Source organism: Chenopodium quinoa, unplaced genomic scaffold (assembly GCF_001683475.1).
Source record: "Chenopodium quinoa cultivar QQ74 unplaced genomic scaffold, ASM168347v1, whole genome shotgun sequence".
NCBI lineage: Eukaryota > Viridiplantae > Streptophyta > Magnoliopsida > Caryophyllales > Amaranthaceae > Chenopodium > Chenopodium quinoa.
This window is the reverse complement of record NW_018745030.1, coordinates 140,422-154,216: the sequence shown is the minus strand read 5'-3', so window position 1 is coordinate 154,216 and position 13,795 is coordinate 140,422. Positions and strand designations below refer to the sequence as shown.

The window sequence follows — 13,795 nt, the reverse complement described above, 5'->3', positions numbered from 1 at the left end:
ATGCTTTGATGAGCTTTATGGACGCCTACTCTGGTTTCCATCAAATTCCTTTATGGAAGAAAGATCAGGAGAAGACGGCCTTCGTCACTAATCAAGGGTTATACTGTTACACGGTCATGCCGATTGGTCTTAAGAATGCCCCGGCCACCTTCCAGCGAATGATAAACACTGCGTTCTTTGATCAGATTGGGAGAAACGTCGAGGCATACATTGATGATATGATTGTCAAGTCTAAGCTTCAGATAGATCATCTGTCGGACCTCCGAGAAACTTTTGCCACACTCAGACGGCACCATGTCATGCTCAATCCCAAGAAATGTGTATTTGGGTTGAGTCTGGGAAATTTCTCGGATTCCTTATCAATCAGAGAGGAATAGAGGCGAACCCTGAGAAGGTGCAGGCGGTCATCGACATGCAGTCGCCTCGTACCGTCCGAGAGGTTCGGAAGTTAACAGGTTGTCTGGCGGCCTTGGGAAGATTTCTAAGCCGATCAGGCGACAAATGCTTATACTTCTTCCAAGCCATTAAGAAGAAGGCAAGGTTTGAATGGGGGCCGGATGCTGAGGCGGCCTTCCAGAAATTGAAAGTTTACTTGCATTCCTTGCCGAGGCTGGTCAGCCCTTTGCCCAAAGAAGTACTCTACATGTACCTGGCCGTCTCTGATCATGTGTTAAGCGCTGTTCTTCTTGCTGAAAGAGACGGCTGTCAGCTCCCGGTCTACTTTGTCAGTCATGTACTAAAAAATGCCGACTTGAGGTATCCCTTAGTGGAGAAATTTGGTCTTGCACTCTTCATGGCTGTTAAAAAATTGAAGCCCTACTTTTTGGCACATGCAGTCGTCGTGTATACAGATCAACCTATCAAGCGGCCACTGACCACCATGGAGTCGTCAGGCCGGATGATCAAATGGGCCATAGAAATACAGAGCCTCGAAGTTACCTTCGAGCCTAGAAAAGCAGTGAAGGGGCAAGCCTTTGCTGACTTTATTGTTGAGATGACTCGTCCCCCTGATTCTCGAGATCCAGACCAAGTCTGGAAGGTATATGTGGACGGAAGCTCTACTTCAAATGGTTGTGGAGCAGGCGTCATATGTCAGTCGCCAGAGGGCGACAGGTACGAGTATGCTCTACGCTTCAGTTTTCAGGCCTCAAACAATGAGGTAGAATATGAAGCTTTACTAGCCGGAATTCGCATGTGCAAGGCGGCAGGGGCACGAAAGATAGACGCCTGTTCCGATTCACAATTGATAGTGAGTCAGTATAATGGCGAATACGAAGCAACCCATCCGGCCATGATCAAGTATTTACAGGCGGTACGACAAGCAGTCGGATCCCTTGAAGATTTTCATCTGACTCAAGTGCCGAGATCAGAAAACAACCAGGCGGATGCACTTTCAAAATTAGCATCATCCGCCTCTTGTGATACTCCTCGAACTGTTTTTTGGGAAGTAATGAAGAAGAGAAGCATCGAGGAAGACCCTATTGGAATCCTAGACAGAAGCTCAACCTGGATGGATCCAATCAGGGCATATCTGACAAACGGTACCCTGCCGGATGATCATCACCAGGCGGCAGCGCTGAAAAAACGGGCAGCCAATTTTGAAATGATAAGGGGAGAACTTCACAAAAGAGGGTACCTTCAACCCTACTTAAAGTGTGTTACTCCAGAAAAGGGACGAGAGATACTAGACGATCTTCACTCTGGTTACTGCGCTTCCCATATAGGCGGTAGGTCGCTTGCTCAACGGACAAGGCGGCAGGGCTACTTTTGGCCTACTTTAGAAGCAGATGCAATGGAGATGGTGAAAAAATGTGACAAGTGCCAAAGGTTTGGCAAACTAATTCACCGTCCGGCTACTGACCTCACTACCATTCATAGCCCACGATCGTTTGCTAAGTGGGGCATGGATATTCTGGGTCCCTATACGCCTGCTACAGGTGGAAGGAGGTACATACTTGTTGCAGTCGACTACTTCACTAAATGGGTGGAGGCGGAGGCTGTAAAGGGAATCAAGACGAAGGATGTAATTTCATTCATCTGGAAAAATGTCATCACTCGGTTCGGGGTTCCCATGTCTATGGTTTTTGATAATGGTCCCCAATTTGAGACGCCTGTTCTCAAAAGCTGGTTGGGTGACCAAGGAATTGAACACCACTTTGCATCAGTCGGCCGTCCACAAGCAAACGGCCAGGTAGAAGCCTTTAATAAAATCATCTCAGACGGTCTCAAGAAAAAGATTGAACGAGCAGGCGGCCTATGGGCGGATGAATTACCACATGTTCTCTGGGCCATTAGGACGACTGAAAAAGGGGCGACTGGAGAAACTCCATTCCTCCTAACTTATGGTGCGGAAGTTGTTCTTCCAATTGAACACTACCAGCCGACTCTTTGAGTAACGCTATATGACGAAGAGGCAAACTGGGAAGCCATGCGCCTGGCATTAGACTCACTCCCAGAAAGGAGGGGCAATGCTGTCTTGCGCCATGAATTTACCGCCTGAGAATGACCAGATCATACAACAAAAAAGTACACAGGCGTCCACTCAAAGTGGGGGACTTTGTACTTAGAAAAATGGAAGCAGTTGGTAGGGCTAATGAGTCTAGCAAATTAACTCCCAACTAGGAAGGACCCTACCGAATCTATGAAGAGGTCAGAGACGGTACCTACCGTCTGGAAACACCAGACGGCCAACCGTTGCCTCGAACCTGGAATGTAAATAATCTTAAGAAATATTTCTTTTGAAGGATGTAAATAGTCGAGGGCTACTTAATAAAAGTTTGATGTTTCATTCAATTTTGTACTAAGAGGGGAATGCCTACTGACAAACAGTCGGCTACTCTCCATGTTTAATTTTCATTTTTACCTAAGAGGGGCATGCCTACTGACAAACAGTCGGCTACTCTCCATGTTTAATTTTCATTTTACTTAAGAGGGGCACGCCGCTTGTTCCACACAACCGGCTACTCTCCCATAACACAGTTCACCAAGAACTATCAAAGGCTCATGGCTGAAATGATCAGACCAGGCGCCAAGCCAACTGATCCAAATATAAGTTTAATTCGACCTGTCCCAACATTATAGCAGGCGTCCGACGGCATCCATCCGGATGAAATACGTCGCAGAGAGCAGCTCCCTTTTGGGTGGAACATTGTTCTATAAAATCATTACACGGCACCTATACGACTGTCTAACCAAGACAACCACGTAGCCGTTTCCCGGACAAGGATACCTCTCACTTAACTGACTAATCAGGTCAAACAAGTGTTCGCAGTAACCATCCGTGTCAACCAACCGACTGAACTGCTTGGGATAAGAACAGTCTGTATCTTATGAGTTAATAGCCACAGACATTGGCGAATAAAGGGGAACAACCTGTACCCACCGCTTGAAACCTCTACTACTCAGTCACTCGGCGACTAGGTAACAATCATGTTTACTTGGTCACTCCTTAAAAATTTAGTATGAAACTAAAAAAGTGTTCATACAGCGCCTGTTCACACTAGATTAAATGTGGCGGGGAACAGTCGGCCTGGACCGACTAGAGTTTCTAGCCTAAAAAAACAAAACAAACAAGACAGGTAGGAAACCACCTTCCTACTTGGTTGAAGGGGATCCAGTCTTTAAAGTGGCCGACTGATCGCTTAGCCTGGAAATAGACAACCAGTCGTCCAGGGGCATAGGTGGCGTGACTAACTACCTCGTATCTGTCCGCAACTATCGGCCATGAAAAACAGTCGGTATAAGTATGCAATTGGATATCAGAGTTTCGATACTTAACAAATTCGAAACAAAACAAATTCGAAACATTTTTGGCAAAAAGGTATCCACGTGGCATTAACAGCCGGCCAGAAGGACCGGCATAAATATTCATACCCCCGGCCCCTTGGCCGGGTAAAAGATACAAAAAGAAGCCGGTCATTAAGACCGGAAAAATATTCAGAACCCCGGCCCCCTGGCCGGGTAAACAGAAACAAACGGCACGCAGGCCGTAAAAAGAAGACATAAAGCTTAAGAAGGGGGCAGATCTTCAATAATAGCAGTTGCCGCCTGGTCAGCACTCTTTTTGCTGGACTCGGCTTCAGCTGCATCCTTCTTCGATGCATCCACCCCAAGTGGCACAAGCGCCACTACCGGCTCCTCCTCCTCCAACGCCTCGTCCTCAGCAGCCGCCAGGATCTCTTGATTATATCTATCAGAACACTGGCGGTACGTTTTTTCCCAGGAGGAAAAAGTCGGCATTGGGGAAGAGGCGGCCCCAGGTCAGACGCTGGATCTGAGCAGAGTCTTCCATCATCTCTCAGACCAGCTCCTTCTTTTCTTGCTCGGCCTTTGCCGAGAGCTCCTGAGTAAGACTCTTCTCCTGGGTCACCAGGCGTTCCTTAACGTGTGCCAAGGATTTCTCCAAGGTGTCGTATGAGGACATTTTTTGGCGAAGAGGTCTCAGCTCGGCCTTGAGATTGTTGATGGTCGCCTCCAGCTCATTATTTTTCTTCTGGGCCGCCTCTAACTGAGCCCGGATAGCAGAAGTAGCCTGCGCCTCATAATAAAGAATATCAATTGTCAAAACCTCATTTTGGGCAATTTGAAACATTGCCTTATCACAGTCAGAGGCGGCCATAGCTTTTGCAGCCTTTACCTCTTTGTTCTTCCTGTCAAGCGTCTTGCGAAGGCCGTTCACTCGGAGCAGGGCCTAAGTAAACGGGAACAGGCGCCAGTTTTCAAACAAAAAACAGGCGTCCTGGAATTTAAATAACCAAAAATATGCTAAGTATACCTCAGCAAGGACGCCTGCAATCCCGTCTAGGTCAAGGGTGCCGACACCCCTGACCGCCTCCCTCTCAGCCGGAGGGACGGCTTTGATCATAGACTTGGCCACCTCGACCAAGTCTGGCTCCTGAGGGCCGGCTGCATCAAGCATAAACAAACGAGTTAGACCTAGTAAAGAAGGGAGCAAGTCTAAATTCACAAGGACAACTTCATACTTCTAGGCGGCCCGATTGGAGTTTTAGAAGGAGTGGACGGCTGTTTTTCAGCCGCTGCATGTTTCCTGGCAGTACCAGGAGAGCTCGCAACAGTCGACCTCCGGGTCTTGGAGTCCGGCTGTTGGGAAGAAGAGGCTCTTGGAGTGCCCGTCTGAAAAAAAAAAAAAAGAAAGAAGCACTCGGTCAGTATATGCATAAACCCAACTCCAAAAAGAGAGTGAAAGGTTCGGAGCTCACCAAGGGCGCCCCCTTGTTGGGGGAGTCGGTTGAGGATTGTTGCATGATAGAGGCTCGCAACATGGCCGCCGCAGTCTTGGAGGCGGTAATTTTGCTCATGGCGTCCGCTGCAAGAACAAATAGCAAAGTTAATAAAAAGTCATAACAGTAATGCATGGAAAAACAGAGTATTTGACAGGCCGGCTACCTCTTGAGCACCGACTGCTGAGGCCACAGGCGGCCAAAAAGTATTCGTCATAGAGCCATTTGAAGCTCGGGACGCAGTGCAGGGGTACTTGCTCTCGTACCCCTGTAGTAGAGTCGACCCTCGACTCTACTTTAAAGATTCCTTTATCCAGGATCTCTTTCTTAGCTTTGGGGGGAACAGGCGGCATGCTCCGGCCACCTGCAAGAAGAGGCGGATTCCTGTTCCACCTGTTGAAGCGCTTGTTCAGCTCTGTGTCTGAACTTGTAATGATAAGGAAGGTGCTTCGCCAATCCTTCCACTTGTTTGCTTTACCTCTTGTCATGAGGTAGCCTCTGTGGCTCGTCAATTGATACCAGCCGGTACCGCCTTCCTTAGGGGTCCGGGTGAGGTAGTTCATGTGGGCGAAAGCCTCGAAGGTTGGCTCCACCCCGTGCAGTTCGCACCCGGCCACATAGCCGAGTACGTTGACCCAGGAGTTTTGGGCTAACTGCCATAACCCCAACTCATACCCATCCAAGATCCGCTGAACAGCCGGATGTAGTGGGAAGCGCAGCCCAGCCCTGATGGCCGCCTCGTAGCAGCCAAAGCAGGCGCTATCATAACTAGTACCAGCCGGCTAGACGACTGTGTCTTCTGGATCCGGCACAAAAACTAAAAAGTCGGGGCCCATTGTGTGGTTCGCAATAAAGCTCCCCACTCTCTCTTGCATGGCCGTGATCCGGCCCCGTGGGACAGTGCAGTAGTAAGGGGTATTTTGCTCTTGGTAAGAGGCGGATGGTTCCGTCCAATTGTCCCCCTTCTCAACTGCGTGAGAAAGCCTCGCCTCTTGTAGGCGGTTGTTTTTCTCTTCTGTGTCTAGAGAAGCATGACCAGAAGAGCTAGACTCGGATTCGTCCTCTGACGAGTCCGAAGAGGACGACTCCTCCCCTCTCCCAGAGGGGCCCGCCTTCTCTCCTTCAAAAGGAGTAGGAGAGAATGTAGACATGTCAACTGTAAAATGGGAAGGGTTCACCTTGACCCCTCCCTCAGAACTGTCGACTGTCAAGCCGCCTTGGTTCACTTCCACATCTGGCGCCTGGTCAGATGTTTCACTAATCGGCACCCTGTAGGAGGAGCCGTCTGAGTTCGAGATCCTAGCAGTTCTTTTTGTTCTGGCCATCATGTTCTGCATAGACACAAAGACAGTCGGACTTTGTATAAAGGGCAAAGATGGGTCCGGAAAAGGGCAGGCGACACTCCTAGTCCAAGATTCAGCCGTCCCCGGTGACCGGCTGATCACTAACCTAGGTCGTGTCGTATGCTTCCGTGGTGCCATTTCAAAAAAGAATAAAATAAAGAGAAAATTAAGAGTAAGAGAACCGACGGTTACCTGAATGAGTGAAGTTGACGGAGTTCTGAAAATCCTGAGTAGCCGGCTTGTCAGAACAGGCGGTAGGCAAAAAGAGTCCGGAATGTCAGAGCAAGTTCAGGGGTCCGAATGTTCTCTCTAAAAAGTTCTCAAGTGTGAAAATGACTGAAGTCAACACACCCTTATATAGGCGAAGTGAGAAGGCGAAGGGTCACTTCCAAAATTCAAAATTTGGGCGGGAGAATCTCTCGGCCTTTCGCCGAGTGACACCTGTAGCAGGCCGTCGCCTGTCACGGTGCGACACCTGTCACAGGTAACACGTGACCAGTCACGTGCCACCTGTGAGGGGCAAATGATTAGGGGATTTTTATCCACCAATCAGCATCCGACACGTAGGCCAGCCAGGTTTCGCCACGTGTCCTTCATGTAGGCCAATAGGAGCCTGCCACGTGTCATCAAGAGATTCGTCCTCCTTGGACCAATTGCAATGTGACACGTGTCCACCCATGCCAAATGGGAAAACCGACCAACAAGGCCCAATCTTTGTGGGAGGCCCAGTCAGCCTTAGGTTTAACCTAAACCTAGTACTGGCACGCATCCAAGGCATATAAATATGCCCATTAATCCTCATTAAGAGGGATTACGCACATTTAACACTCTCACCTAGAGAGACTCAATTACTTTTATTTCCGCATTAATTACTCCTTAATCAAGTACTAACTTGACCGTCGGAGGCGGATCTCCAATCGTCCGGAGCATCCGTTTGTTTTGCAGGTACAGGCGTCCGGTTCCAGTCTCGGAATTGTAACTCTCCCGCAGGACATCAGAAAACCCCGAAACACTAGTCACATGGTTTAGATTGAAATTCCCCCACCTTGCTATCGGGGGACTAGTCTCCTCGGCCTGGATTTTTTACAATGACATGGATCAAAGGTGGGAGAATGTTTATTGTGAGGTGGTTAGCAACAATTTCAAGGTATATTATTTCAGACTTATGATCATTATTAATACACTTGATAAAAATGTATACTAATATTTGACTAATAACTTCCTTCTTACTTTATATCAATATAAAGTTGTGAATAAAAAAATGTTATGATAGAATACAATAATCTTGGGTTCTAATCAAGAAAATTGTTGCATAACCTTAGGATCTTATGAAACTTGTTACAATTTTCAACACTATAAGTTGAGTAATAAGTGATTATTTTATTCAAATTTTATTATAATTTTTCCTTCTTGTAAAATTCTTTGATAATTATATTTTATCTTTGGCCAGTCCTTTATTGACCCTCAATGAGCTATCATTGAGTCTAGCCGATATGAACAAGTTTGTGGCTCAATATAATGGACAGTTCAACACACTTATAAATGAAGTTTGTATGGAGATAGTTTGAGCTCCAGACACAAATATTGTAGGAGGTATCATGTGCATTTTGTGCATCTCGAATAAATTCGCACCTAGAAACAGACAATGCATCGAAACTCATACATGTGCGTGGTCTTACACCAAGTGCAAATGCAACCAAATCATATCACTACTACAAAAAGAACCTATTGCAACACTGAAAAGATGTTGCGTTAGGGTATAAAAATGTTGCTTAAAGCTAAAAGCAACGTTTTATCTAGTGCTGCCTTAAGTCCCGTTGCATTAGACTAATGCAACAGTTTTTGAAATCAAATGCAACACTTTAGAAAAGCGTTGCATGTTTTCCCAAGTGCAATGCTTTACAAATGCAACGTTTTTGTTACCCTAGTGCAACACTTTTACACTTGCCAACATCACTATATGGCAACATTTTTCTATATCTAATGCAACATTAATTAAAAAATTTCCTCGAAAAAATGCAACGTTTTTATTATCTATTGCATCACTTACTCAAAGTTTCCCTCCATAAATTTGCAACACTTTGCAAATTCAAAAGCAACACTTTTAAATTGGAATTTAATTTTGATATTCTAATGAAAGCTAAAATTATTTTGCTTACACACGCATACAAAATATAATTGTTAACTGAAATTCTCTAATATACTGCATAAAAGCCTTTTGCATAACTTTTCATACTATAAACATATGTAATAATTGTCCAAAACGGTACAATTACAATTCTTTAGCAAAAGTCCAAAATGGTACATCACAATTATTTAGCAAAAGTAGTACCAAAGGGATATACAACAATAATCATTTTTCTAATGTACTCCATTTTAATCAAAAGTCCAACACCACAATAGCAAAGGGCACCTATGAAAATAAATAAATAAAATTTAAGGATAGAATCAATATAATTGTTACAAAGTTAGAAACAAAATCCTTAGATAAGAATTTGCCCCTCTAGTTATATCAAATTAAGCATTCCACTTACTATAATAAATGTGTTCCTAGGATAAACACTTTTAATCCTTTTTTATGTAATCTTACTACCAGGTTACAATAAAGGCTAAAGAGTATAATTTCCAGACATAAAATATTAAATGTAAGTCCTCCACACATAATGTAAGAATAATTAGAAACATAAGTAACACTTGAAGGTAAGTACTTCACAGAAGTACCTAATAACAAAATTATAATAAAATATAATATTTAATGATCTAATACTTTTTTTTTGTAAGCATTTAATGATCTAATACTTGATTAACATTCATTATTATTTCTAGCTAATATGTGCATTAACTGTATATAAAACTTGAATTTCTAAGACTTAATTTAATTTGATATAGTTAAATACTTTAAAATAAGGGACTGTATATATTTTCCTCTTATTATCGATTTATACAAGGGTTTTTTTTTCTTTTTTTTTCTTATGTAAAAAGTACAAAATATGTGAAAAAGGGCATCAGACAACCAGATACATACCTTTTATATTGAACCATTAGGTTAGAAATTGTTTAACAACACTTGGTGGCAGTTTTGACATGATCTTCTCTTGAATTTCTTCAACCATTGTCTCCTTCTGTTTTTCAAACTCTTCCATTTTCTTTGCATGCTCTGCTTCAAGCTCTGTCTTCTGTTTCTCATACTCTTCTTCAAGCTCCTTTCTCATATCAACTAGCTGCAATTTTTCTGTTTCAATAACTTCAGCTCTTAAAGAATCTATAACCTCACCTGGCACAACATATGTTGCCACAGAAGGTGAAGTCTTCTTCAAAACTTTATTGGTAACCCCTTTACCATAAAGTCGTCGACGCCCAGCATATTCCTTGCCCATAACAGCTAAATAAGCATCCTTAATGCCACTTCCATTTTCAGGGGATGTATAGTTCTTCATAGCATCCTATATAGTTATATAATAATAACATAAATATACTTGTTGTCAGTTATACATTAAATTTGAATGCATAAATGTATAAGTAATAAATTTAAAACCAATACACTTACAATTTTTTTTTTGCTGTATCTTCATACGTACAACATATGTTTTGTTTTCATCTCTCTTACGAGTGCGCTCAAATAGTTGAGCTAAGGAAGGATATTGCTTATTAGGATCCTCATTTTTCTATCCGAAGCCAAACAAAAGAAATGAGGTAATGTTTAATAAGTTACAATGAACGAACTAACTTTTAACAATAAAACTTAAATTATTAAAAAAGACGGCAACTGAGGTGATATATATTCTACCATTTCTTCTTGAATCCTATAGCAAAACTTTTTGACCTGCATTATGCATATTCTTTTGAGAATTGCGTCGTATTTGATTAGAAGAAGAGCGTTCTGTATACAGATTGAAAGTAAAGTATTACTTGCAAGGATTATGTTATTAGTGATGTAAACTACTTAGCTTTATAAAATAGCTACCTGCTCTTTTTTTTTTTTTTTTTGTTTCATAAAACTAACAGTAGTTTGAAATCATCATCTGGAACACGTTTAGGTCGATTCTTCCATCTGGTTTTGTTGTCCTTATACTTATAGAAGTATTTTTTCTTGAATCGACACTTGTGTATTCTCCATGCAGCACCGATGGTTTTTAACACCCAATCTTTACCTTCTTCTGGAACAATGTACTTTGTCTGAAAAACTTTAAAAAAATTAGATATGAATTTGATAATTTTAGTTTAGTAAAGATTATTAGTGTGCATTAACCCATATCAATTAACTTACCAAAACATACTCCCACATCTTTTCTTTGTTGGTCACATAATGCCAAGAGTTATATATCAATGGCGCATAACCATAATCACGAGCAATTGTATCTAAAAATCGAGAAAATTCGCTCAGTGTATCTTTTTTAGATGTAACTGGTCTAATAGGCTGCCCAAACTCATTCAAAATAATAGCTTCACGATTTTCAAATGGTCGCATGTGCACTTTATGCATCATAGTAGGTCCTCTTTTGTTCACATCTGTAGTACCTATATTTATAATAGTTCATAGAATATAAAAGTTAAATTTGCAATAAATTACATGACAATTATTAAAAGAAATTAACCTTTTGATTGTAACTTACTATTCAGGACACGATATTCTGTTATGCTATTGTCAGCTTCATTTATGTTAACTCCAGATCGAGATAAGATGTCAGGACAATCATCATTGTTATCTTCAAGGTTGTCACTTCCTTCAGTTTCACATTCACCTTCCATTTCTTGTTTCGTTTCACTTTCAACTCCAATTACATGGCCATATCCGTCACTCTCATTCGCACCAACTTTTTACTCAGTTTAAGCCATGGAAAAAATGAAACCAATGAGTTAGGCTAAGTTTACACTTACAAAATAATGAAACTCTTGACAAATTTTATTACCTGGATTTAATAATTGATTTACATTTTCTAACATTTGCTGATGTGTACTAAAATCCTTCTGTGTTGAATTCTCTTATGAGAGTTCTTCATGAAATTGATTTTTTGAATGCTTGTTCTTTAAAATCAATTCTGCTACGCTAGGGGCTTTGTTCCTACCACGATCCCTTGTTTTTGTTGTCTGGTCAATGTTGCATATTTCTTCATCATCATAGGTGGCAAATACTGGTGGGGTTGAACTTTTCCCTTAGTGACATGATAAGATAATTGGACATAAGTCACTAGTAATTGTATTCTAAATAAAAATAAAACATACAATACAAACAAAATTTAGTAACTTTTATAAAAACTTCTTACCACCTTTTTGGGAGTTGCAACTCTTGTTGCACTTTCTTCTTCTTGGCTTTCTTCACCAATCAAATCTTAATCAGGGATATAGTCTTCGTCTTCCTCATTATGAAAGGACTCTACTCTTTTTTCCCTTTTTTTGTTATTTCCTTTATCCACTAAACTTGTCAATGACTTGACAATATCCTTTTTTCCGGATTGCATCAATCTTGCTTTATTTTCTTGAACTCTTGACATTCTACTCCTTTTGTACGGGTTCATATTTGTCTCTATGGAGTGCTACTTGCTTCTTCTTCCCATTCCAAATCTGTACAAGTAACCAAATTCAATATAATTAGAATTTATATTAAGTCTTAATCTATAATGTTCTAACTTTAGCCATTCAAGTCAAACGACAGTAGTTAAATAAATTAAAAAACACATAAACCTCAACATAGACATTTTCAAGTTGAATACTAAGAATTTAATGTCCTTACCTTCTAGAAAAACAATATATATACATATATATTTACAATTGAATGAATAAACATGGTATACTACTCATCAACATCCTCATCGTCATCTTCGGCTCACATCCAATCCCATAATGTGTCATCGTAATCTGAATTATCATGAAATTCCTCACATAAATCATCAAGATTAGCTAAAGTTGCTTTTGCATTCATCACTGTGGGTGCTAAATCCTCCCTTGACAAATTATTATTTTCATCTCCGGATTTTTCTAAACAATCAAGACTGTTTTCACAAGGCTCACTCCAATATGAATATTCAGCATCAACACCATTTCCCTTGTGATCAAAAAAATCTCTCGGGATTGCATTCATAACATAATTTAACCCATGTTTTATAGGGTCTGGAGCATACCAAACTTGATGCACTTGAGAAGGTATAACAAAAGGATCATCCACCGAACAAAACTTATTTATGTTCACACAAAGAAGTCCATAATCATCTTTTTCAACCTAATACCACTCACATCGAAACAAAACAACATGAAACTTTGACCAATAATTTAGCTCAATTATTTCTAATATGGAACCATAATAAGTAACATTTCCCATGATTGGATTTTTGTCCCTAGTACTTGCAAATCTAGGAGTTAATGCTGTCAAACTAACACCACTATTTTGAGTCTTGCATCTAGCATCACGTGATTTGGTGTAAAATCTATACCCATTAGCATAATACCCTGTATATCTTCTTGCTGTAGCACTAGGACCTTTAGCCAACCAAAATATATGATCAGGGACATTAGTAGTTAGTACTTTGTCTTTTAACCACATGGCAAATTCATTGCTATGGTTTTGTGCCTGAGCCCATTTGTTTTTTCTTGATTGACAATTGATATAGACTTCATGTTCACTGCATAATTAATGTATTAAAAAACAAAAGAACTTTTTTAAGTTAAAAACAAGCATTATATATATGATAAAAATGTTATTAGATTGCTTAATTAAGGACAATAACTCACTAGATATACTCCTTAACATCTTCATTGTTTGAATTAAAAAGCGCAAATCGATGTGCTTTTTCAATAGATTGAGCATCTAAAGTGAATAACTTGCCTTTCCTTCATTTTTTCCCACCTAATGGATGACCCTCATTACTAAAAATATGAACATCTGAATCAACATTATTTAACTGAACATCGGAGTCATCTGGAAATTTATGCAATCTAGTCTTTACTCCATCATCCATATATCGTGAAAGAAATACCAAACATTCATCTGACCAATATCCTTCTGCAATAGATCCCTCTGGATGGCTTCGATTACGAACATATGACTTCAACCTTTTCAAAAATCTCTCTGTGAAGTACATAATTCTCCCATGTAGTGGACCACCAAGTTTGATTTGATCTATTAAGTGGACAGGGAGATGCACCATAATGTTAAAAAATGATGGTACAAAAATCCTCTCAAAATCACAAATTGTTTCAACTATTTTATTATGCAAC

At 40.9% G+C, this 13,795-nt stretch overlaps 1 protein-coding gene across 1 annotated transcript; it reads right to left on the bottom strand.

The window, feature by feature from the left end:
* Window positions 1–10,588: 10,588 nt before the first annotated feature.
* LOC110709132 lies at window positions 10,589–11,358 on the bottom strand. Its single transcript, XM_021887352.1, has 2 exons — window positions 11,197–11,358; window positions 10,589–11,101 (listed from the first exon to the last, which is right to left on the bottom strand). Exons 1-2 carry the CDS (start codon window positions 11,330–11,332, stop codon window positions 10,842–10,844), a joined length of 396 nt encoding a protein of 131 aa, XP_021743044.1. The 5' UTR covers window positions 11,333–11,358; the 3' UTR covers window positions 10,589–10,841.
* Between the last annotated feature and the right edge of the window lie 2,437 nt (window positions 11,359–13,795).

Coding starts and splice junctions, on each gene's coding strand:
- LOC110709132 (XM_021887352.1), bottom strand. CDS start 11,332: ATGGAAGGTGAATGTGAAACTGAAGGAAGTGACAACCTTGAAGATAAC. Junction 11,102..11,196: donor AGAATATCGTGTCCTGAATA/GTAAGTTACAAT, acceptor TTATAAATATAG/GTACTACAGATGTGAACAAA.